This window comes from Arabidopsis lyrata (assembly GCF_000004255.2).
Source record: "Arabidopsis lyrata subsp. lyrata unplaced genomic scaffold ARALYscaffold_7, whole genome shotgun sequence".
In the NCBI taxonomy this organism is placed as follows: Eukaryota; Viridiplantae; Streptophyta; class Magnoliopsida; order Brassicales; family Brassicaceae; genus Arabidopsis; species Arabidopsis lyrata.
In genome coordinates this window covers 3,577,100-3,602,294 of record NW_003302549.1, presented here as the reverse complement: position 1 = coordinate 3,602,294, position 25,195 = coordinate 3,577,100, and the positions used below count along the sequence as shown (strand labels likewise).

General features: G+C 35.6%; 5 protein-coding genes across 9 annotated transcripts; 2 read left to right on the top strand and 3 right to left on the bottom strand.

Annotated features, from left to right (window-relative positions):
• Window positions 1-3,414: 3,414 nt before the first annotated feature.
• On the top strand, window positions 3,415-5,523 carry LOC9303299 (serine/threonine-protein kinase Aurora-1). Its single transcript, XM_002869194.2, has 9 exons — window positions 3,415-3,541; window positions 3,789-3,896; window positions 4,017-4,163; window positions 4,246-4,341; window positions 4,430-4,525; window positions 4,624-4,720; window positions 4,802-4,919; window positions 5,014-5,086; window positions 5,182-5,523. Exons 1-9 carry the CDS (start codon window positions 3,506-3,508, stop codon window positions 5,281-5,283), a joined length of 873 nt encoding a protein of 290 aa, XP_002869240.1. The 5' UTR covers window positions 3,415-3,505; the 3' UTR covers window positions 5,284-5,523.
• Window positions 5,524-5,599: 76 nt separating this feature from the next.
• On the bottom strand, window positions 5,600-7,130 carry LOC9303298 (putative F-box/kelch-repeat protein At3g43710). The gene has a single exon (XM_021020050.1). It carries the CDS (start codon window positions 7,016-7,018, stop codon window positions 5,873-5,875), a length of 1,146 nt encoding a protein of 381 aa, XP_020875709.1. The 5' UTR covers window positions 7,019-7,130; the 3' UTR covers window positions 5,600-5,872.
• Window positions 7,131-7,572: 442 nt separating this feature from the next.
• LOC9305311 (ATP-dependent 6-phosphofructokinase 6) lies at window positions 7,573-11,231 on the bottom strand. Its single transcript, XM_021019806.1, has 13 exons — window positions 10,973-11,231; window positions 10,414-10,460; window positions 10,291-10,330; window positions 10,120-10,182; window positions 9,873-10,010; window positions 9,437-9,595; window positions 9,289-9,342; window positions 8,975-9,043; window positions 8,741-8,870; window positions 8,364-8,620; window positions 8,222-8,270; window positions 7,991-8,145; window positions 7,573-7,898 (listed from the first exon to the last, which is right to left on the bottom strand). Exons 1-13 carry the CDS (start codon window positions 11,072-11,074, stop codon window positions 7,800-7,802), a joined length of 1,362 nt encoding a protein of 453 aa, XP_020875465.1. The 5' UTR covers window positions 11,075-11,231; the 3' UTR covers window positions 7,573-7,799.
• Window positions 11,232-12,604: 1,373 nt separating this feature from the next.
• On the top strand, window positions 12,605-17,774 carry LOC9303297 (nuclear poly(A) polymerase 4). Of its 5 annotated transcripts, none has more exons than XM_021017218.1 (13): window positions 12,605-13,090; window positions 13,183-13,260; window positions 13,580-13,687; window positions 13,850-13,912; window positions 13,981-14,142; window positions 14,478-14,591; window positions 14,673-14,735; window positions 14,817-15,146; window positions 15,225-15,389; window positions 15,529-16,464; window positions 16,565-16,657; window positions 17,028-17,074; window positions 17,190-17,774. In XM_021017218.1, exons 1-13 carry the CDS (start codon window positions 12,956-12,958, stop codon window positions 17,212-17,214), a joined length of 2,319 nt encoding a protein of 772 aa, XP_020872877.1. In that variant the 5' UTR covers window positions 12,605-12,955; the 3' UTR covers window positions 17,215-17,774. The 5 variants fall into 5 exon arrangements, with proteins under 5 accessions (XP_020872877.1, XP_020872876.1, XP_020872878.1 ...); XM_021017217.1 differs by having other exon boundaries at window positions 17,181-17,774; XM_021017216.1 differs by having other exon boundaries at window positions 12,606-13,090; window positions 17,028-17,104; window positions 17,226-17,774.
• Window positions 17,775-20,087: 2,313 nt separating this feature from the next.
• Window positions 20,088-21,211, bottom strand: LOC9305310. The gene has a single exon (XM_002867178.2). The coding sequence runs from the start codon at window positions 20,916-20,918 to the stop codon at window positions 20,319-20,321; it is 600 nt and encodes a 199-aa protein (XP_002867224.2). The 5' UTR covers window positions 20,919-21,211; the 3' UTR covers window positions 20,088-20,318.
• Window positions 21,212-25,195: the final 3,984 nt, after the last annotated feature.

Sequence of the window (25,195 nt, the reverse complement as noted above, 5' to 3'; positions counted from 1 at the left end):
CATCTTAGAATTTTTGGTTGTGCAGTGTATGTGCCTATAGCACCACCACAACGTACAAAGATGGGACCACAAAGAAGGTTGGGAATATATATTGGCTGTGATTCTCCATCAATTATAAGATACCTAGAACCGCAGACTAGTGATGTCTTTACGGCACGATTTGCCGATTGTCACTTTGATGAGAAAGTATTCCCGGTTCTAGGGGGAGAAAATAAGCAAGTAGGGAAAGAAATCAAATGGTGTGTACCATCCCTGTTACACCTTGATCCTCCTACAAAACAGTCAGAAATAGAAGTTCGACGAATTGTGTATTTGCAAAGTATAGCAAATCAACTTCCCGATGCTTTTGCAGATACCAAAACGGTAACTAAATCATATATACCAGCTGCAAATGTCCCTGCTCGAATTGAAATTCCACAAGAAAGTGGAAAAGCAGATGATACACGTGAGTCTAAAACACGCTTGAAACGTGGTAGACCAGTTGGTGCTAAGGATAAAAATCCTAGAAAACGAAAGGAAGTTGAAAAGCATGATATTCCCAAAATAGCAGAAAGCATTTTGGAAGAAACAAATCATGAGTCTAATGACAATGATGAGCATCATGAGCCTGAAGGAAATCATGAGATTTCTATCAACTATATCCATAATGGAAAGATCTGGGATCGAAATAAAATGGATGAAGTTGATGACGTTTTCTCATACCTTTTGTCAAAGGAAATTGATGAGGAAAACGAGGATCCAGAACCAAAGTCGGTATATGAATGTCAAAAGAGACATGACTGGATAAAATGGAAAGATGCAATACAAGTCGAACTTGATTCGCTCAATAAGCGAAATGTATTCGGACCTATCGTACTCACACCTGAAGATGTGAGACCGGTTGGATACAAGTGGGTTTTCGTTAGAAAACGAAATGAGAAAAATGAAATTACGAGATACAAGGCTCGTCTCGTAGCTCAAGGATTTTCTCAAAGACCCGGGATTGATTATGAGGAAACATATTCCCCCGTTATGGATGCAGTAACGTTTAGATTCTTGATGAGTCTAGCGGCTGATAAAAATTTAGAAATGCGTCTCATGGATGTTGTTACAGCATATTTGTATGGATCATTAGATACAGATATCTATATGAGAGTTCCCGACGGGTTTAAGATGCCAGAAGCATTGAAATCTAAACCCAAAGAGTTATGTGCAATAAAGTTACAGAGATCATTATATGGGTTAAAGCAATCTGGGCGAATGTGGTATAATCGTCTCAGTGAACATTTAACGAAAGAAGGATACGTAAACGATCCTATATGCCCATGTGTTTTCATCCAGAAAACAAAATCCGGATTTGTGATAATCGCGGTATATGTTGATGATCTAAATATAATTGGGACTCAAGATGAAATAAAGAAAGCAACAAACTATTTAAAAGGGGAATTCGAGATGAAAGATCTCGGACAAACAAAGTTTTGTCTTGGCCTACAAATTGAACATTCCCAAAAGGGTATATTTGTGCACCAATCCACGTATACTAAAAGAGTGCTAAAACGATTCAACATGGATAAGGCAACTCCTCTTAGTACTCCTATGGTCGTTAGATCACTTAACGTTGAGAGTGATCCATTTCGACCGCATGAGGAGAATGAAGAGATACTCGGTCCTGAAGTACCGTATCTAAGTGCAATTGGAGCCCTTATGTATCTTGCAAATTGCACTCGACCTGATATATCATTTTCAGTCAATCTTTTGGCTAGATTTAGTTCATCTCCTACACGAAGACATTGGAACGGAATTAAACATGTCTTTCGTTATCTTCAAGGGACTATTGATTTAGGGTTATTTTATCCTAAAAATATAAATGGTCAAATGATTGGTTTTGCAGATGCAGGATATTTATCAGATCCACACAAAGCTCGATCCCAAACAGGATACGTATTCACGATTGGAGGTACTGCTATATCATGGCGTTCTCAGAAGCAGACACTTGTAGCTACTTCTTCAAATCATGCTGAAATCATTGCACTCCATGAAGCGAGTAGAGAATGCGTGTGGCTACGATCAATAAGTCGACACATTCAAACGAGTAGTGGAATTCGTCTGAATACGGAGCCAACTATCTTGTATGAAGACAATGCTGCATGTGTTGCTCAGACAAAGGAAGGATATATCAAAAGCGATAGAACCAAACATATCCCTCCGAAGTTCTTTTCATACACCCAAGAGCTCGTGAAGAATAAAGACATTGAAGTAAGATATGTCCGATCATCCGAGAATTCTGCGGATCTCTTCACGAAATCATTACCCACCTCTATATTCAGGAAACATGTTCATAACATTGGAATGCGTCGTCAACAAGACTTGTAAGTTATGATCCTGATCATTCGAGGGGGAGCTTGCGCGGTTGCACTCTTTTTACCTACTATGGTTTTTCCCACCGGGTTTTCCTAGAAAGGTTTTTAACGAGGCAACAGAAGACATTACGCAAGAGACATAGTGACACTGGTCTCCAAGGGGGAGTGTTATAAAAGTCATGAAAAGGAGGAATCGTAAAGTCGCAAAAGATGCGCACATGGGTTAAACGTTTCGTTATTTATTAATTTATGTGGAGCCCACCGTCACTATGCATGCATAGTAACTTACTTTTTCCTGCCTATATAAACGAACGAATTCGTTCGTTGTAAATCACAATTCATACTTCAACAATAAGAAGTTATAAGAAATCTCTCTCCTCCTCTCATCTCTTTATTTTCAGTATCCCGATCCTTCTGCGGGTATAAATTCTTTCTCCATTAAATATATTTATATACACCATAAAATAAAGTAATTATTATAACAATATAATACTTTTTGCAGTTTTATTATTATAAATAGTTGTATATATTGCAATTAAAATTTAAGTTTCCTATTTTAAAGACTTCTGTAAAAAGAGATTTGTCAACTGAAAATTACCGGAGTTGATCATCATCTTTCAAGTTTCAATACTCTTCAGATTAGTAAAAACATTCATCTTTAACGAATTCGGTTATCTCAATGGGCCTATTACTATTTGAATATGCAATGAACTTCATTGGACTATCCATTAACATTATTAAAACTAAACTACATTTGTATTGGGCTGGAGACAACTTACTAAAAAAAGTTAAAATCACTCTTTAATTAAAATTTTAAACATGTAAAAATCCACTATGCAAAAGTTTAGGACCAAGAGAAAAAACTTTCTTGGTCCTAAATCCACATGAATTTAGCTACGGTTAATGTAACTTTTGTTGTTAAATTAAGGCTAAACAATAAATATTAATTGGTCAGGTCCACAGACAGCCATTGGCAAGTGGCAAGCACTAAAAATTCGACCGTTAGTTTTTGCCCCTTTCAAAATTGTCTCTTTAGTTTTATTTTAAAGCTTTTTAGCCCGCTCCTCTCCACCTTTAATTTTTCTGATTGGATCTGTCAAAATCTTGGCCTCTCTCTCTCTCTCTCTCTCTCTCTCTCTTTGTTGGGTTGATCGATCTCTTCTTCCATGGCGATCCCTACGGAGACACAACACCAGGAGAAGGTACTCTTTCACGATTCATTAGGGATTGTGATAGCAAATCTTTTTCCGTTTCTTTTGATTTTGCTTTGGAATGTTGTTCTTTTTCTTTTGCACGGATTAGGGTTCGGAACTTTTGTGAATTTAAACAATCGATTTATGTTTAAGAGTTAAAGAGAATCAATTAGGGCAATTTCAAAGCAGATTCGTTTCTAGCGTCGATGATTCAATTGTCATATGATCTGAAATTAGGTTTTCATTTTGTTGTCAGGAGGCTTCAGATGCTGCACAAAAGAGATGGACTTTAAGCGATTTCGACATCGGTAAGCCTCTTGGCAGAGGAAAATTCGGTCACGTCTATCTCGCCAGAGAAAAACGGGTCAGTCACTCAATGATCAATCTTCCACAATATTCAAATTTTGTTGTAGGACTTAGTTCTAGAATCCAAACTTGATTGTTTTTTCCACCAATCTCACACATACATGCGAATATGAAACAGAGCAATCACATTGTCGCTCTTAAGGTTCTTTTCAAGAGCCAGCTTCAACAATCCCAAGTTGAACATCAGCTCCGAAGAGAAGTTGAGATTCAGTCTCATCTTCGACACCCCAACATACTCCGGCTTTATGGCTATTTCTATGATCAAGTAAGTTACAATTTTTCTCCTTTTTATTGACAGATACAGTATCCAAATTCTTGAGCATGATAAAGTTCCTCATTTGCTGCAGAAAAGAGTTTATTTGATACTTGAGTATGCTGCTAGAGGCGAACTTTACAAGGAACTTCAGAAATGCAAATACTTCAGCGAAAGACGAGCTGCAACAGTTAGTCCTTCTTTCTATGATTATTGACCTCTCAATCAAACTAATTCGTTCTATAAACACTGATATCCTTATATGTTCATTGTGCCAGTATGTTGCGTCATTGGCGAGGGCTCTCATCTATTGCCATGGCAAGCATGTGATACACAGAGATATTAAACCAGAGAATTTGCTAATTGGTGCTCAGGTGATATAAGCTTTACCTGTTCCTTGCAATAAAAATCTGTCCATTTGATTTATGAAACTAGCTAATATCGCTATTCATGGATTCTTCTTAACGATCAGGGTGAGCTCAAGATTGCAGACTTTGGTTGGTCGGTACACACATTTAACCGCAGAAGGACAATGTGTGGCACACTAGATTACCTTCCTCCTGAAATGGGTAAAGTTGAATACTTGCTTGAAAGTTTGTTCTAGTGTGATCTAAATTATTTTTAACAGTGACCTTTTGGTTTTCTTATAGTCGAAAGCGTAGAACATGATGCTAGTGTAGATATCTGGAGCCTTGGGATTCTCTGTTACGAGTTTCTTTATGGTGTACCTCCTTTTGAAGCCATGGAGCACTCAGACACATACAGAAGGTAGACAAAAACACCTGCATTTGAAATCTACAACTATAGTCTGTTTCTTGTGGGTTTGTTTGATGATATTGTTACCACAAATGATATATAACAGGATTGTGCAAGTGGATCTCAAGTTCCCTCCCAAACCAATTGTCTCTGCATCTGCAAAGGATCTCATTAGCCAGGTTTTTCTATACCTTCAATCTAACACATACACTTTGAGGAAAGTAGTAGTTGTTGAATCTAAAATTCTCACATATTTTCTCGATTGAATGTACAGATGCTTGTCAAGGAGTCTTCCCAACGTCTGCCATTGCACAAGCTTCTGGAGCATCCGTGGATTGTGCAAAACGCTGATCCTTCAGGAATATACAGAGGTTAAAAACAAAACACTTTCAGTTCTTACCGTTCTTGGCAATCTCGAGCCAAACTGTTATCTAGAAAGACAAAAAAAAAAGAACACCATTGTGTAGGTGTATGAATCTTCTTATTATTCTTTTTCGCTAATTCATGTTTCGAATAATGTGTATCCCAAAAAAATTATCAAGTATCTGTATTACGTAATATGTACTATGTCATTAACTAGAGAAGGAAACTCTATAAAGAGTTGTTAACTGAAAAATGTTTTCTTACTTTGTCATTTGCCCAAACTACATTCCAGAAGTTTAACCCTTGGTCACATTTTTGTTTTGTTTTTTGACAAATTATTATAATATATTACTGTGATTGTCGTAAAAGGCCACCATTAAAGACCAACGTGGATTAAGCACTCCGAGCAACAATCTAGCCGGACATTTGAGGTGTTTTTGCCGGAAGTGAAAAATAATAATAAAAAAAAAAAGACATGTAAATTAGAAGAGTTTCAAATTAAAGATGGAATCACACACCCTAGAACCAAGTTCTTTTGTCGCTATATAAAATCGACGAGGAAACAATCCCTTAAAAATAAACTAAAATAAAAGGACGATCTATCAAAGAGTAGCTGCAAAAACATGCGCGAAGTCAACATTTGGCTCATTGGTTGTAAACACAACGTCAAACCACTCACGTGTCCCCCAAATCTCCCCTTTTTGGCGTCTTTCAATCGTAATTTCCGCACACCAAATTTTTGTCTCTTCATGAAGCTGGTTAGCAAGCACCTTCTCCAGCCAGAAAACCGCAATTTTTCCACCATAATTCACGCATTTACTAGGAACATAATGAGTAATGCCAAACAATCCCTCCAAACCCTTCAACCTTTTCCACAATTTTTCCTCAGAGTCATACCAATCGATCATACAGCTCCAACAACTATAGAGCACGTTATCGATCACACATAGAGATGATAAGCTACCACCCCTACTCATCGATGGTTGTCCTTTTCTCCATCTACCTTTATGCAGCTCGTAAAGCCCATATGTCTGCATAGATTTCACGTAGACATTTCCATCATACCCTATGCTTTCGCACCTAGTAAGATCCCTGCATATTTCCTCGCCAGGACTCGACACAAACTCCCAAGTTTGAGTCTTTGTATCGAATACCTCCATCCAGATAGTTGCATCTGGATTTTGGCAGCCTCCTGCTACATATATTTTTCCATCAAGAACGCAAGCAGATGGGTTCACACGTGCAGCACGCATGATTTGGGCCTCACGCCATGTGTGAGAACGACAGTCCATGACCATGACGCTAGAAGATGCATTGTTCTTTATTGAACCGCCAATGACATAGATATTAGAACCAACCAGTACAACATCTGGCAAGTACTTGGGAATAGAATCGGGAGATAAAATTGGGACCATAACTTTCGTCGAGCTATTTGGTCTCCGGCAGAGAGTAAACAAACGTAGTGGGTTTGAAACGTGACGGATTCGTAAGCACACGTAGAGAAAACTCTCGGTGCGGCCTAAGAGGTTTCGGGTTTGGAAAAGCTCCGTTGAAGTGAGGAAAGAGCGGAATCTCTTGGAGACTAAGGAGAGAACTGGATAATACATTCTTGAGACACGAGCTAGACAATTTAATACTAAATCATCAGGAAGCATCTGAATACCAAACGTCATGCTTCTTCTTATAAGCGGTGGCTCTTCTTCGTTTGACATTAACAAAGTCTTGGAACGTTTTGGCTTTCTCTCCATCTCTAATAACAATAACCTCTTCCTTCCCCACTGCCACGATTATATATATATATACATGCCCTCGTCCTAATCCACTCCAACTGATTAATTATATTTCTTTATATTAAATTCCCACTCGGTTCTTGAAAAAAAACATCCTACCCCACTTTTATTTTATATTTTATTTCTTTTATATTTGTATATTTATTTTTATATATTAAAAGTAATTATCGATTAAAAATAGATTAAAATAATTAAAAGATTACGAAAATTTTGAATGAAATTGAAATCCATCATTTATTCATATATATTACAGTATAAATTTTTAATCCTTTTATTTATTTATTTCATTTAAGCGGTTGCGTTCTTTTGTAAATAAAGTATACCAAGTTTTTTTTTTTCACAAGAGTGTTATTTTTATTACATAGCCAAAAACCAACAGAATATGAGTGAGTCAAAGTAGAATACATAGCCAGCGAACAAAAGTATGTTTCCGGAGACAAAAGCCGGCGAACAAAGATATGTTCCCAGAGACAAAGCCGGCGAAACCAAAGTATACCAAGTTACCAACGAGAAAACAAATCAAAATAAACATATATATTAAATATTAATAAACAAAATAACAAAGCTCTAGGAAGGAGTAAGTTGTGCATCAATTTGTTGGCAAAACTTCAAGCTTGATTAAGAGACGAAGAAGATAACAAGACAGAATATCATTAATGGTGATGCAAAAATTTCAAATGAGGAAATGAAATTTTGCCAAAACAATTTTGGCTATTAGTCCGTAAACTCCGTGGTTCCTTTAGGAGGGGTTCATGAAGCTGGGCTGGTTTGTAGATGACAACATTCGCGCCCACATTCTGTCTGTAATCACAACTTTGTTCTGTCTTTCCGTTATTCGCTGCCCAGAGAAAAGGAAAGAAATAAAAAAAAAAAACGATTAAAGCTTGATGATCTTATGGCAAGGATATATATTTAGGCGAAGAAACTTACGTTAAAGGGAATGTAGGTGTGCCTTCCATTAACAAGACCAGAGACGAAGCCGGTATAGCCAGCCATTGCACCATGGACTGCGCTTTGGGCAAGGAGCGTTGAGTAGACGTTGTCAGATGCATTGGCTGGAATAGCTCGGATCATGTATGTCGGATCTGAAACATGGTTTGAGTCATATTTGTACTTCATGAAGCTATGTAGCTTGAGTTGAATTTGGGGAGGCATACGTACCAATGTATTTGAGAGTAATGTCCATTACACTCTGCTTCGCAAAATGTTCCTGTTACAAAAGCCAGAAAAGGAAAAAACGGCAATAAATCCACATAAATTTCTTGTATATAGGTGAAAATATGGGACGTTAGCAATAATTTACCTTGATTTTAAGACTCATCCATAGTCCTACATCTTTAAGGAGCTTGTTTCCTGAAGCATCTTGTTGATCAGTGCTCTCTGCAACAAGATCCTGCCCTGCCCCTTCAGCAATCACTATAACCATGTGGCCATTTTCTCTGAGCCGTTTTGCAATGAACTCATAGAGCCCTCCTTTGCCTTCAAGGTAAAAGGGTGACTCGGGAATCAGACAGCAGTCAACGTCTCGGCTAGCCAGAGTTGCATACATTGCAATGAACCCTGCAGTGTAGAAGCTATAAGATTATATAAAAGCACAGAAGAAACATCATAAGAAAAGATACTTCTGTGGTCTAATTTTTGTATGCATAATTGATCTCCTAGATTCTTCTATGAACTTACCACTGTAGCGACCCATTAGCTTGACAAGTCCAATGCCGTTTTCCACACTGTTCGCTTCAACATGCGCTGCATTAATAGCACGTTGAGCCTCCTCAACCGCAGTATCAAATCCAAAGGACTTGTCAATGACCTGAATCAGAGATACTATCAAATTGAGCTACTTGCGAACTAGCCAGAATAGCAGAGGAGGTTAAGGTTGAGAGTGAAGACTACAATAATGAATCTAGGACTTACTGGGATGTCGTTGTCAATGGTTTTTGGTATTCCTGCAACTGAAACTTTAAGTCCACGGCGCCTAATTTCCTGCAGCATCAGTCAAAAATATTTGCTTCACAAAATTAAAGTGCTTGTGACGTTTGCACACACAGAAACCTCACTGTTTTACCAGTCCAAATATTAGGAAAGACTATTTTATGTCTTTAAGTAAATAAACGTTCATTTTAATGAGAGCAGAATGTCTTACAAGTAATTTAATTAGACAGTTCTCTTCATAATATGTTTTAGATAGGTACGTTACGTCCAACAATAATACACAACATTTCACTAACCTTGTATATTGCACTTGCTCCCTTTTGGGTTCCATCACCTCCAATAATGTAAACCTTTATCACAGATGCAGACAAAGTAACTAACTCTTATTAGTAGAACTATTCTCCATAGAACACAAACAAACTGAAACAAATTATTCTTGAATACCTGATTTATTTCGCGATCTTCTATGTTGTCAACAATCTTTGATGTATCATGTCCTCCTCGGGAGGTTCCTAGTATGGTTCCCCCGCGCTTGTGGATGTCGCTCACAGTCTTCGGCGTTAGTGCAACAGTGTTTTTGGAATAGAACCCGCGAAACCCGCACTGCAGTATCAGAAACCAGATGAGCCAAAACATATCCTACTCGATCAATAATGGCTAAAATAGTATTTGCTTTCCATTTCAATGTGCACCAGTTATTAGGGATTATAGTTCCCACAAGTATATTAGAACTGCCACTACTTTATTATGCTCTACTACAATATGCAATAGCAGCTCTAGAACAAAGTATTCAGTCTACAAGTTTGGGACACAATAAGAGAATCATCCCCAGAAAAGACAGTCTAAAAGCATAAATCATAGGTACAGAAATTGAACTCACATCCACACCGATCACTTCTGTAACACCATACATAAAATGAAGACCACACACGATCTCCCTGATTACTGTATTAAGCCCGGGGCATAGGCCACCACAAGTGACAATACAGGCACGCACATCAGATGGCTTAAAGTACACCTAAACACAATATATAATGTCACAATATATAATGATATATCAGCAGTTTTTATATCATCAGATGCAGAAGCTGCAGAGCACGGGAAACTCATGGAAATAGATGAAATACCTTTTGGCGCGGTCCTGCACGTCTAAAATGTGTCCCTCTAGGAGAGTCCTTGTGAACAACAATCTATGCATAACACGAAAAGAAACAACAAAATGAGCAATGTGCTAACACATCACATGATCACTAATGCAGAGAACAAATGTAAGAAAGGAAAGCGCCGGTGAGTTTCACCTTTTCCTGGACTGTATCATCCTCATCAACAAAATACTGCCTGAAAATCCCACAGAACATGAACCCAATTAACTAACCGTCATCTAGCAATCAATCAAGTTCACAAGTACAATCTAAACTTACCTAACTACTGAATAAGCAGCATTCGATTGCAGCGGGTTAGGATAAGTCTGTAAAACCCGAGAACAGAAAAGGCATCAGGAAAAGTGAATAAAAAATGAAATGAAGCTATAGCAAGATTTGAAATCTCTTTTTATTTTCTCCATTACAAGACTAATTTTACAATCCAATTCTTTCATTATTCTACATGTATTGTATGATAACCTCATTTACATTAGCATCAAATTAAGAAAATTACAAGTGATTAATAGATCTAGTCAAACATTCGATCACGAGTAAGCATATGTGCACCAATCAATTTCCACGTTGACATTTCACATTTGTGAATATAACTATTTATGTAATTATCTACCTGATAGCGACCGGATCTCACCAACATATAGGCTAAAAATAGGCGAAACCAAATTATACAAACACAACTTTTGCATTTGTGTGTTTAACACGAACCACCAAATCGCAAACAATATCAAATACGTAAATCGTATAACCACTGATCCAGGAAAATGTCGATTTCAAAGAATAATCAATGGAATCGTATAGAGATAGAGAGAGGAAGTAATACGGGGAGATCGAGAATGTAATCGCTCAAATGAGGAACATCTTCGAGTACATAACCAGCAGGTCCTTCCACCAACTTTATCTCATCGACGCCATTAGAAGCCATCGAAGACCCTATTCTTCTGTGTTTCTTCTCCGGTGACGTAAAGCGAATGTGAATTTGAAGCGTATCAACGTCTGTATGTGAATTTTTAAATCTCAGAGCTCAGAGTGGTATAGAAGTAACAAGAGAACAAAAGGGGGTTTTTGAAGAAACGACAAAAGCGACGTCGTTTGACTCACCGTTACTTTATGATATACGGACATTAGCGAAATACCAGCGGAAACGGCGGCTGGTTTTTCCTCTTGTCAAATTTCCGGTTTTCAGAATTGGTTCGTGTATAAAAAGGAGAGTTTGGATAAACTTTCGTTTTAATTATCTTATTTATATCCCTTTTTTAAAAAAGATAATACAAGTGACTAAACAAGATTAGGAAACTAAAAATTAAAAACAATAAGAATATTTATCTTTCATTTCTCTTTTCGATGTCAAATATTTAGACAATTTTTTCTATTCTTTATAATCTAAAGATATTTATTTATTTTTATACACTGAGTATTTTATTTTTTATTTATATATGATATCGTACATGACAAAGAGGAAGATCATATCCTGTTGAAATGAAAGATAGCATTTATAAAAACTGAGATTCTTTTTGTAAATGTTTTTAATGTCAAGCTAATGTATAGGTCGAATAATTATTCTAGCTTATGTATTGCGATGATTGATTTTGAGAAAGGAAAAATTTAGCCTCCAAAACTTTCTAATGCTCAAGTCAAAAGAAAAATCTCAACAGGCAATTGTCCCAAAAAATCATAGAAGATAACTATCAAATTACTGGTTTATAATATTTGATTAACAAATCAGTCTAAACTTTACAAATCTTCATGAATCAATTTAGGATTTTAAAATCAAACAAGTGGATTCTGAAATAACAAAGTTTCCTCTCCAATTAGGAGTGCAATGAATTAAATATTTGGAAAGAAAATATTTAAGTTTTAATGAGTTTTAGATGATTTTGATGACTTTTGGAACATTAAGAAAGTTGTTATGATTTTGTTATCAAAAATATTTGTAATCTCACATAAAACCATGAGATTTAGATCTTTGTACATTTTTAATCACTACACCATAAAATCACTAAAAACCCACTAATTAAAATCATGTTTGCATATACTACAGCCTAAACTTTTGTATCTTTTATATTTAAAAACACTTTAATCTGGTAAAATCCAGTAGAAAATCAAAATTTTATTAATATCTAATAAACAAACAACACCAGTTTTCAACTATATTATTTAAAATCAATTAAAACTAACACATGATGATTTTAAATCAGTTGTTTCCATAACACATGATTTCACCCCACTAACCCCATAAAAATCTTTAACCTAAAAATCTGAACAAAAAATTATTTAATTAAGATATATTTCCAAAATTATTTAACATTGTTATCTGTTTTGAACGGAGACTTATCGGCTTCCTCCGAAAAATAATCATACACATTAATTATTAGTGAGAAACCTCCACTAATAAAAAATAATTAAATTAAAAAATCGAAACGCCGTGTACCTAATATCTTCCCCAAAAACACCAACCTTTCCTCTCTCTCTCTCCATCTCCCTCATGCCTCCTTCTTCTTCTCGATCCATCTCTCTCTCTTTCTCTCTTCTCTCTGTTCCTAGTCCATCGATTTAACCTCTTTCAGATTCTCCTTCTTCTTTGACTTTTCTTTGACACCGTAGTCTCTCTCCCCTTCCATCGATTTAGGGTTTCCGATTTCCTCTTCTAGTTTTTCTTTTCAAAATTTCCTTTCTTTTTTGTTCCTCTCCTTCTACAATCTCCTCGAATTCATCTTGACCAAGGAGGCGTCTGATCCGATCTCCCTCGAGAATATGTTTTTGTGCTGCTCTTCTGCTTTGATCGCGTAGGATTTGTAATCGTGTTATGATGGTGGGTACACAAAATTTAGGTGGTTCGTTGCCGCCGCTGAATTCCCCTAAAAGCTATGGAATTACGAAGCCGCTCTCGCTTGCTGGCCCTTCCTCGGCGGATATTAAGCGTAATGTCGAGCTGGAGAAGGTAAAGCTTTGTATTTGTTTCACCAGAGAATTGTTAAAGGATTCCATGTTTACGTTTTTGGCTATCTGATGTGTATTTTTTATATGTTCAAGTACTTGGTTGATGAGGGACTCTACGAGAGCAAGGACGATACCATGCGGAGAGAGGAAGTTCTGGGACGCATTGATCAGGTGACTCAGCGTGTCTCGTTGATTATTTTTTCTGTGTTTAGATAGGGAAGTCTTATCTTTTGATACTTGTGCTCATTGGGTGTCTGAATCGACTATTGAACAAACTTATTATGTTTATAATTCGTGTATTGTCTGGTTGTGGATTTTGGGGTAAGCATAGATCATAGTTCAATATGAAATAGACTGGTCAGGCATTTGTTTCTGTGTCCTTTGATTTATTTTGCTGTTTTTAAGTCTCTTCACATGCTGTTCATTGTGCTATTTGACTGAAATTATAACTCTTTCTTCTCACATTCTTCTACATACTCTTTTCTTTTAGATTGTAAAGCACTGGGTGAAACAGTTAACGCAGCAAAGAGGATACACAGATCAGATGGTGGAGGATGCAAATGCTGTCATTTTCACCTTTGGATCCTACCGACTTGGCGTAAGTGCTACCATTTCCTTGCTTTTTATCTTGAAGCTAAAATGTGTTTAATTTGTGTTTGGATATATGATTGTGGATTACTGGAGAGTTAGCTCTCTTTTTGTCTCTGCAGTGAAATCTTAGTCTCTGAGGCTGAATATACTTCAATTTGTTCACTTGCAGGTGCATGGTCCTGGGGCTGACATTGATACTTTGTGTGTTGGGCCATCTTATGTTAACCGGGAGGTGCTCTTACTATTTACCTCTTATTGATGCAAAAGCTTTTTTATAGTTCTTAACACTTGCTTTTACAGGAGGATTTCTTCATCATCTTGCATGATATATTGGCTGAGATGGAAGAAGTGACTGAGCTCCATCCTGTTCCCGACGCCCATGTTCCGGTCATGAAATTTAAGTTTCAAGGAATACCGATTGATCTGCTCTATGCTAGCATATCACTTTTAGTTGTGCCACAGGTAATTTTCTGTGAATTTATTGTATGTTTTCTGTTTTTACTGAAGCTGTAGGGTCTGATAACTTTATGTTAGCGTGTATATAATATGTCATATGTTGTGCTTGTTTGCATGTTGATGGCGACAGCTAGTGTATTACTCTTCCTCAATGGCTTATATAGTAAATAAATTTATTTTAGTAGTTTCTGGCTTGAGAGAGAGAGCTGGGAATTTTGCTGGCTGTTTTGGTGCATCAGTTTTGATTTTTATATGAAAACTGAGTCCATGAGCTGTCATGGTAGTTTACAATTTCTTGCTGAATCAAATTTCCTGTTTTCACGGATTTGATTTGTCTACAGGATCTGGATATCTCCAGCTCTTCTGTGCTGTGTGATGTTGATGAGCCAACCGTTCGAAGTCTTAATGGTTGTAGAGTTGCTGATCAGATTCTGAAACTCGTTCCAAATTTTGAGGTAAACTCACAGAATGCCAGTCATTATGTTAACATATAAATGAACTATGGTTACCTTCTCTTATCTTATGTACAATTGTAGCACTTCCGGACAACTTTAAGATGCCTGAAGTACTGGGCTAAGAAGCGTGGCGTGTATTCAAATGTAAGATCATAGCTTTCTGTAATTCATATTTATTGAAAATTTTCATGTCGAAGCTCTTGTCATATTTCTTATATTGGGCAGGTGACTGGATTTCTTGGCGGTGTAAACTGGGCACTTTTGGTTGCTCGTGTCTGCCAGCTCTATCCAAATGCAATTCCTAGTATGCTGGTTTCTCGTTTTTTCAGAGTGTATACTCAATGGCGGTGGCCGAACCCAGTCATGCTTTGTGCAATAGAAGAGGATGAGCTTGGATTTCCTGTCTGGGACCCTCGTAAAAATCATCGTGACCGCTATCACCTTATGCCAATAATAACTCCAGCTTACCCATGCATGAATTCTAGTTACAATGTTTCTCAAAGCACTCTTCGCGTTATGACAGAGCAGTTCCAGTTTGGTAACAATATCTTGCAGGTAAGTGTGCAAAACTTTTGTCTTGTCATCTCAACCATTTATTCAGGATCCTATACTTAAGCATGATTTTTAATGCAGGAGATTGAATTAAATAAACAGCACTGGAGCTCTTTATTTGAACAATATATGTTTTTCGAGGCATATAAAAACTACCTTCAGGTTGATATAGTGGCAGGAGATGCAGAAGATTTATTGGCTTGGAAGGGTTGGGTGGAGTCGCGGTTCAGACAGCTGACCTTAAAGGTTGATAGCCTCCTCTGTTCATTTGATTTTACAGCAATAAACCTGCTGTATCTTCAGTGTTTATTCATATTTGTTTTGGTAGAAAATAAGAAATTATTAAATGGTTCTCGATTTTGTTTATTTTCATTCAATAATGCAGATAGAAAGAGACACTAATGGGATGTTAATGTGCCATCCCCAACCAAATGAGTATGTAGACACGGCTAGGCAGTTTCTGCATTGTGCCTTTTTCATGGGCTTGCAGAGGGCAGAGGGAGTTGGTGGTCAAGAATGTCAACAATTTGATATACGTGGTACGGTCGATGAGTTCAGACAAGAAGTAAACATGTATATGTTCTGGAAACCTGGGATGGATGTGTTCGTTTCTCATGTTCGTAGACGACAGCTTCCACCTTTTGTTTTCCCAAATGGATATCGAAGGCCTCGGCAGTCCAGGCACCAAAATCAACCGGGTGGAAAATCTGGTGAAGATGGCACTGTTTCTCATTCTGGCTCTGTGGTGGAGAGGCATGCCAAGAGAAAGAACGATAGTGAAATGATGGATGCGAGGCCAGAGAAACCTGAGAAGCGTGCATCTCTTAGTCCACAGAGTCTAGATATAGTTTCTCCTGAAAGTAGTGCTATCACTACTGGTTGGACTCCTCCTGTTTGCAACCTTAGAAGGCCACCAAGCGAGGAAATAGAAGCTGAAAATTTGAACACCGAGTGTACTGAACTCACAAACTTTGCTCGAAATGAGTGTAACTCTGGCAGCGAGCAAGTTCTTGAAGTAGATAGTATGGCTCTAGTTCAAGAATGCTCTGATCCGGCTGAGCCTTTGGGAAAGTGTGTAACACCTGACTCTAGTGATGTGGTAGCATGTGTAAGTGGGCAGGAAGAAAACTTAGATCGTAATTTGAGGTCTGTATCCATCAGTGGTACTGACTCCCAACCTCTTCCGAGGCTACTTGATACGAAAGGTGTTGTCGATGAACTTGAGAAAGAATCAAAGACATTTGATGGGACGAGGACCACTGGAAATATTGCTGACAGTGTTCAACCCAGCAGATCTTGTGGGCAGAACCGTGATTATGAGGTTAGTTTTTTTTTTTCTGTATATGTTTCTGGTGTGTTATCAGTAAATTGGCAATAATTGCTTGAACATACCGGGCATAGTGATGATGGGTTTTTTACAGGGTTTCGGGTTTCCTGCTGCAAATTCAGATCCTTTGGGAAAGGAAAACTTGTACTCTCAAAGTGGCATGTCGGAAGACCTTCAGGTTATTAAGGTACCTTACAGTAGTTGGCATAAGTTTAGTTCAGTTGAAAAATTAGTTTTCTAGCTGCTTTAGAAATCAACTTCCAATGATATGCGAGCATCAGTGTCAAGAAACATAGGATGGAGCTAAGTTTGAAATTTGATGGTTGTCCATAAACAGTACTACTTAAAGAGGTCAATATTTTTGCTGCGTTATAACTTGACTTGTGTGATTTCTGCTGCATCCCGCCTAACTAGTGTATATATATGGTTGGCAGGTCCTGCACTGCAAAGCAACTCCGCTTGAAACCTATTGAATTAGACTTTTCTTTCTTTGATTAAGTTTTTTGTAAGGAATAAAACTAACTTATGTTGTTGCTCGTAATCTTGTTTTGTCTTAGTCAAACTCTTTGGTCAGCGGGATGGAGAAGTCGGAAGACAGAGCTAGGTCAGAATCTTTGCAGAAGTCACAGATAAGGCATGTGTGTTATGCAAAGTCATGATTTCTTTATGTTATTGTTGTTGTGTTTTTGGTTTCATTGGTGCTTTTATAGCACAAGCAGGTTAAGCTTAAAGTCCACTGTGTGAACGTCCTCTAGGCTATTGACGTGATAACCAGACACATCAAGAAAAGGAGGATATCAACTCAAATTGTTGCGGTGGACAGACGACAGAGTCCAGAAGCTTTTTGGTAAGTGAACTTTTAATATGGAAAAAAAAAAGAAAAAAAAAAGTTAAAAAATGACATTTGAAAAATTCAAAAAAAAAAGATAAAAGTTAAAAAAAAAAAAAAAGGAAACCAAAAGAGAAGAGAAGGTATAGGCAGAGGAGCATTGGAAGGATTTATTTTGGTGGTGGTATTTTGAGTGAGCTTGGACGACCAAAGCTCAATATGCGTCATGAGGTGGGGACAATGATCATTGACTTGAAGATGGAAATGATTTATATAATGTCGGGATGATGAATGCTTTTTTTTTAATTCGGCTGCTTCAGACTCCGGTCCTCTTTAGGGCTTTGACTTGAATCGTTGTGTTTTTAATTTTATTTTACCTTTTATGTATATAAGGTCTATGCCTTTGTCTCTCTTTTTTGGAGTTATGCTGTCTAAACTAAGTGAGAGTAGTTGCAATGAAAGGCTTTAAAAGACATATTCCTCAAGACACTGTTTCTTTTCTTTTAGAATGTGATGGAAAATCTATAGAGGAGTGGAATAATTTGGTTGTTGAACAATGAATAGAAAGCTTCTCAAATTTAAATGTGTCGGATCTGCTAGTTCCACATACAAGTCAATGGAATTTGAAAGCTTCACATAAAATGTACAGAGGACCATGAATAAGTTACGAGAGTCATGAGCTCTATATTGGAAACATAGTTCGAATTCCTCCAGAGACCAAAAACACTTTTTGTGGAGATGTCTTGTTTTGTGGACTTATCTAAAATACAACATGCCAAAGATTTTAAGAGTACAAGATGAAACAGAAACCCCATTCAATGTTTTCAATATATATTGACTGACTCGAAAATATGGGATTTAACTTGCATATTCGGGGCCAACAGATAAGAAATTCTCGGTAGTGACCTATAGCACTACAAATATCTACCTTTTTCAGCATGGAAACCTTTTCAACCATCAAGAAAACAACAACTTTAAATTTGATAGCCTAGTGGTTTGTATGTATGAAGTACAGTAAAATCTCCATAAATTAATAACTTCTCTAAATAAATAAATTCTTCCGTTCCCTAATTGGGACCAATGTAAAATATGATATAAATCGATAAATTAATAAGATAATAATTTTTTTGAAAATCTCATATAAACATATGGTCCCATCTATATCATAAATTAATAATTGTATTATCAATATATATATATATATATAAATTTTTATATGTTATATATGAATTACTATAATATATATTTAAAATATCATATGTGAAAATTTGATGAAATATGACTCTATTATTCGAAAAAATTTTGTGTTGTTTTTTAAACTTAATAATTGTTTATATACTTGTAATTAGTGTTTAAAAGATATTGTTTATAAAGAAAAAAATTTATTTTTAGATAGCATTTTTTTAAGAAATTATAAAATTAGTAAAGTCTCTCTATAAATTAATACCTCTCCAAATTAATAAAATTTTCTGGTCCCAACATTATTAATTTATAGAGGTTTTACTGTAGTGATATTTGATAGCCTAATGGTTTGTATTAATATCGTCATTGTGTCACCACCGGCGTTGAAACTTGTTTAACAAAAGAAAAAAATAGAATCTTATGAAAGCGTCATTCTGTGCAACACAACATTTAATTGGACATGAATATATATACAGAACCAGTACCCAACTAAATGAAAATATTATATTCATTGGATTTCTTAATATATACAATATACTACTGCGAATCCTCTTTACACAGGTGCAAGGTAATTAAGTAATTAACTAAGACCATCTCCAATGTATTTCTCTATTTTTAGCTCTATCTCTATTATAGAGGTAAGTTTTCTCTATTTTTACTCCAATGTGTTCCTCTATTTTTTCCTCTAAAAAGTTTAACTCTATTTATAGAGGAAAAAATAGAGATTCTCTATTCTCACCTCTATATATAGAGAAAAAAATAGAGATCTCTATAGAATAGAGGTGGGTTGGAACAAATTTGCCTCTAAAATAGAGTTTAGAGGCAAATATAGAGGTGGGTTGGAGATGCTCTAAGAAACAAAAAAAATCATAAACTCATTCTTAAATAATTAGCGTCTTTATTTTGTTTGATCTAGATTATTTTTCTCTTTCTGTCTTCTCTTTTATATACAGGGGATACTATCATAAGACAAAATCTAGACTTCTAAGTTCCAACCCTCTAGATTTTTAGTGGGATTTGGTGGAGAAATGCTATACTTCGTCGTATTTGCCTACAAATTTGGAGAAAACTTTTACGGAAACTTTTGACTTGTTCGACTACCAATCTAGTAACTTAGCAGATATAATATTGTATCTTTGCTGTATTTTCAATGCAATCGAAGTATAATTTATATGACAAGTAGTTTATAACGATGGATATATGTTTCAAACAACGTTAGGTTATTATATAGGCTTGCAAATTTTGTCGTTTTATGTCTCTGCATAAACAGCCGGAACATATTAAACGACAAACCAAAAATATCATAATATTGATATTAGTACCAACTCAAATGCATATGGATATTTTCCCCAAGGCTCACCAAATAAGAAAAATTAATTATTTTATAGATGCATAATATGAATACAACAAACGTACGTATATAGAGGGTCAATATAGAGGGTCAATCAACTAGATCATGTGTTTCGAGACAGTAATTGTAACGTCGATGGTCAATCTTTTAACGTTAATAGTCATTAGATGGTATTTTTGTTTTTTGCATACTTTTTTACATTTCTCATGATTAACATAAATATATGAAAGTATAAAACTTAACTATATATATGTATACCACACAAAAAAAAAAAGCTATTTCGAAGATCGAATTTTCTACAATTTCATCCAAGCAGATCCGAAACACGATCATGGATTGCACAAAACAAAAAGAGAAAAGGAAAACAGAAAACTAAGGAGATATATACAAAGGAGAAATTAGAAAGTCAAAACAAGACTACGAAAGTTACCTAAAATACTTGTTTTTATTTTTTCCATAAGATTTTTTGTAAAGTAAGTTACTGTTTTAAACCTCCTGAGCCATCATCCACTTCTGCAACCTCAGCTGTCTATAGAACCTCTGTATAAACTCCTCCGCAGCTCTGTCCACATGGCAGCTTTCCATCGTACCGGTGCTGCTTGCTACGTCGGGAAACACTGCCGCCGACACGTGTCGGTCCCAGATGGAGTCACGAACCTTGGGAAGTGTGTTGTACCGGATATACGCTTGGCGTTGGCGCTTGTTGATGAGCGGTTTGTTGTGAGACCCGTTACTACGTCGCCCTTTGCTTACGGTGGTGGCGTAGGAAGGTCTCGGTGGGGTGCTGCTGCAGCTGAACTCGTACTCTAGCTGGAGCGGGACAGGGGAGATGAAGGATGATCGGACATCTTGGTGGTCGGAAGGACGGCACGTGATGCGTGAGTGAGAGGTTGAGACGGCGTCGTTTAGGGATTTGCGTAGGATCTTGCCACGTTTAGCGAGTAGATGTGGATCGAGGGTTGTGAGGAGTTTATGACGTGAGGCGTCTGAAACCTTCTGGATGGTGAAGAGGACTAGCTTGGCCAGGCTTGAGAGCTTCTTCGTCGTGACTGTTGAACAAACCTCCATGTCGTCGTGTATTTGCATATGTGTATGTGTGTGTGAGAGAGAGATAGAGAGGGTTTGGCTTAGGGTTGGAGAGAGATGGGATTTAAAGCAAAATAAAGTGGGATTAATGAAGAAACTGATGATAGTCTTTATATAACGGAAACATTATTTTTATTCCGCTATAGGAGTAATGGCAATTTAGTTAATTTATCATAAATTTATATCAAAGTAGGAGAAAAGAAATCGATGGGTCCAATAGTTTTTATCTCAACCGTTAAAAACAACATTCTCTGGAATTTATTAAACCGACTCTAGTTTGAGTCTCCTACCATCGTATATTGTTGTAAAAACTAAAAAACCAAGTCAATGATAAATTCATGATATTATTGTACTTCCAAACTATCTAGCTAGGGATAAAAGTCCATGTTTTGTTTATAGGTTTTGGTTATGATATTCTTAAGTAACTACAGTTTGATAGTATTGATTTAAAAAAAACTTAAAAGAAAATAAGTAAAAAAACGAAAATACAAACTATAACCCAAAATTTTTGAATTCCACTCATGCTTACAATTGAGATCAACAATTTCATACATCCAAATTGTAAGACATATATAATTGATTTTAAATTTTATTACTGTAATAATTCCTCTTAAAATATACTCAATAAACTCATAAACTCTAATTTCTCTAGTATATAATATAAATGTATAATTAACCCCTCGTAAATCACGTGTTGGACCATTGGAGGAGCAGATATCTGGTAAATACAGATACTGAAAATTGATCTAACCTTTTTATTTAAAAAAAGATTGATCTAACCATCAACAAAAGCGACTCGATTACTTGGAAAACAAATTTACATTTAAATCTAAACAATATTTAAATAGTGTAATGATAACAGCTGCATTATACAAGTTTTATTTGAACCGTGTCTGTCTTTATGGATTTTAATATTTGGTTACCTTTTCTTTTTCTATGTCTTTACTTTAATTAAATTTCTTTGTCAGGTAGAAAAATAAAGAAAGGAGAGATATATTAAACTAACTTTCTCTTTTGGTTATGTAATTGTATTACTCTCTCTAAGTTGTTCGCATATGCAAAAAGTGTAATACGGGTAGGGATCCATTGGTCATATATTGTTCTATTTTAATCAGAAAAGTTGATTTTGATTGCTTTATCGAAAGAGTTAAAATCTTATCGAGAAATCATTTAATTAATATTCTTTGTGGAAGAGAAAATCAAGAAAATCATGAACTGTTTTCTTCCAAACTTTGGATGTCTCGGCCTCGATCCCAAGTTTCGTATAGATACTTCGACGGTCGACACTGACTTATATTAATATAAAATTCTGGGATATACCTATTTTCATTCGGAAATTCTGAAAATTTTAATTAATGAAGAATATAAGTGACTTTTACAAATATATAAATAAGAACGATTCATCGTGGGTTGTGGAAAACCAAATTATTCATTTTATTGATGAATAAAAAAATGATATTCAAATTCTTAGTATCGTGCTGTAATTTCAAAATTTAGTAAAAATAGTCGAAATTTAAAAAGCAATAACCATAACAATTTTAATTTAATTTAAAGGTTTTTTGGGTTCTTTTTCCAAAAACAAATGTGTAGAAATTTAACAGATGAAAATAGTGTCATCCTTTAACCTGAGTAGATTTGTTAACTAAGTTGACTTTTTGTTTCTTACTAAGACCATCTCCAATGTATTTCCCTATTTTTAGCTCTATCTCTATAATAGAGGTAAGTTTTTTCTATTTTTACTCCAATGTGTTCCTCTATTTTTTCCTCTAAAAAGTTTAACTCTATTTATAGAGAAAAAAATAGAGATTCTCTATTCTCACCTCTATATATAGAGAAAAAAATAGAGATCTCTATTTTAGAGGTGAGAATAGAAGTGGGTTGGAGCAAATTTGCTTCTAAAATAGAGTTTAAAGGTAAATATAGAGGTGGGTTGGAGATGCTCTAATAAAACTTCATCACGTAAAGTTGAAAATGTAACTTTTTGCTTCTTTTCACTTTCCCATGAAATTACTTGTTCGGACTACAGTATCGTGTTCATTTATCATCATTTTTGATATAATGACGAGATAATCATTACACCTAGAAGAAGTGTCAATGAGCTGGAGATAGAAAATTTCGCATTATCCGACCTAAAATTAGGCCTAGATATTGTAAATATTAAGGCATTGTTGAGCAATGAGTGCTTAATAATTTGCACAAAATTTTGTCATGATTAGTTATTACAATTTCTCCTCTTTTCTAAATAAAATAATGAAACTTAAGGTTTTGGGAATTGATGGGTTTGAGGACTGTGATGGATAGATATGTTCAAAGGAAAGAAAATGGGTCCCTACGGTAATTGAAATAAACAAAGTAAGGCAAAGCTTTTTACATTTTCCAATTTGACACCTTCTTAAGCAAGACTTAACTATAAATATCTTATTTAATACTAATAGATGAATGATATTTGCAACTTGCTTATTAGAAGAGGATACAATGAGTCAATTTGCTCATTTGTTGATCCATCTTGGCTGATCTTAAAAATCGTTATTCTCTATCGTGATTGAGTTCAAACATCATTTCTTCCGTACACCCTCAAAATATTCGTGCTAACTGGACGAATTGATATCAGAATAACTAGATGATGTAAATTGCGTTCACCCTTCTGGAAGCCACAAAGCATCAAGATTATTTAGGAATTAAGCTCAAAGATATTCAATCTTGTTTTGAAGAGTTTGGTATAGGGGCCTAGATATTTCAATGGCAATAATATCTTTATTTATTCTACTTTCACCAATATATTTGGATTAAATAAGGGAGTGTTTGGTGGTGTTTGATTAAAGGTCATATAAATATCTCATAACTGGAGAGTACAATTCAAAGTGAAAACCTAATACGTAACTTTGAATGTTTGTCAGAATATCTAATTAGCAGTGTATTGAATTCATTTTCTTAAGCAAGCCTGTAAATTAGGGGATTCGATATCTAAGGACCATGTTTGGTTCTAGTATTATTTTATAATGTCACAGCCACTTTTTGGTGGGTTCCATTTCTATCAGTTTATTTATTTCCGTGAAACTCATTGTCCTCTCATCATCGGTCGATTTGTTACTGGAAAAGTACAAAACAGTTTTCGAATTACTCTGCAAATTATCAAAACAAACATTCCGTTTTTTCTTCATACTTTCATGTATCTTAGAATCACTTTGGAATTAGCATCCTATGTTAACGTTTCTCAATAAAATAAAAATCTCCTGAAAACTTTTTATGGTTTGTTTGACAAAATAAAAAGATTGGTAAACCTAATTATGGCACAGATGAAAGTTAACTTCGAAAGTAGTAACATATACAATATTAAATATACTAAGATTAAACTCGCAGTTTGACAAAGGAAAACTCATATTCACAAGATCAAGATTGATTAGGGTTGATCTTTATAGAAAGAACTTCGGTTCTTGATAGATTTGTTCACGGAAACCCAAATTAAGCTAAACCGTTGTTTGACAGCTAACCCACTTTGACATCCCTGAAATTTTAGTCCTACTAGTCTACGTACTATAATCTATACGCAAACTAGTTCATATAGAACTTTTTAGGTGAATTAAACGGGAAACAACAAAATAATATAACTAAACACATAATCAGCGGTTGGTGAGTTCCTCCTATGAACACCGGCCGGATAATACGCAAATTTATTGAATTGAATGGTCCAGAAGCACTTTCCGTGGCCAACATTTTTCTTTTTATATTTTAATTAACAAAAGATTGGTTATAATTACACTTTGTGTTTATATATTTGTAAGGTTGCTGTAGACTTTGGGTTAGCTAATGATGACTAAACGATATATAGGATCCCTCCCTAGTATAATTTTAATCGCTCGTTAATTTCTATATTAGTGGAGTATCTTTGCAGTGTCGGATAGTGGGTTTGAAAAGTTTTGGTTTGGAAAGAAATAGATATTACATTATAATAGAGGCAGTTTACTTTTAATTTATTGGTCCATCCAAATAAAATAGTTTGTTTTTTGTCACTCGCATGAAAAAGAAGAAATATACATGAATTTTGTGCTGTAACCTCCATAAGTTATAGTATGTAACTAATAATCATCCGATGATATACAAGAACTCAAAATTGTTGGAGATTTTGTGTTTTCACTAGGGTGAAAGATGTTTGGGATCTGATAATATGATCCGATCCATTCCGAAACTTTTTATATCCATAATTTCTGTGCACTTGCATGATACTTAGGGGGGGGGGGGGGACAAATCATCTCCGAATGCATTTATAGGCCCATCCA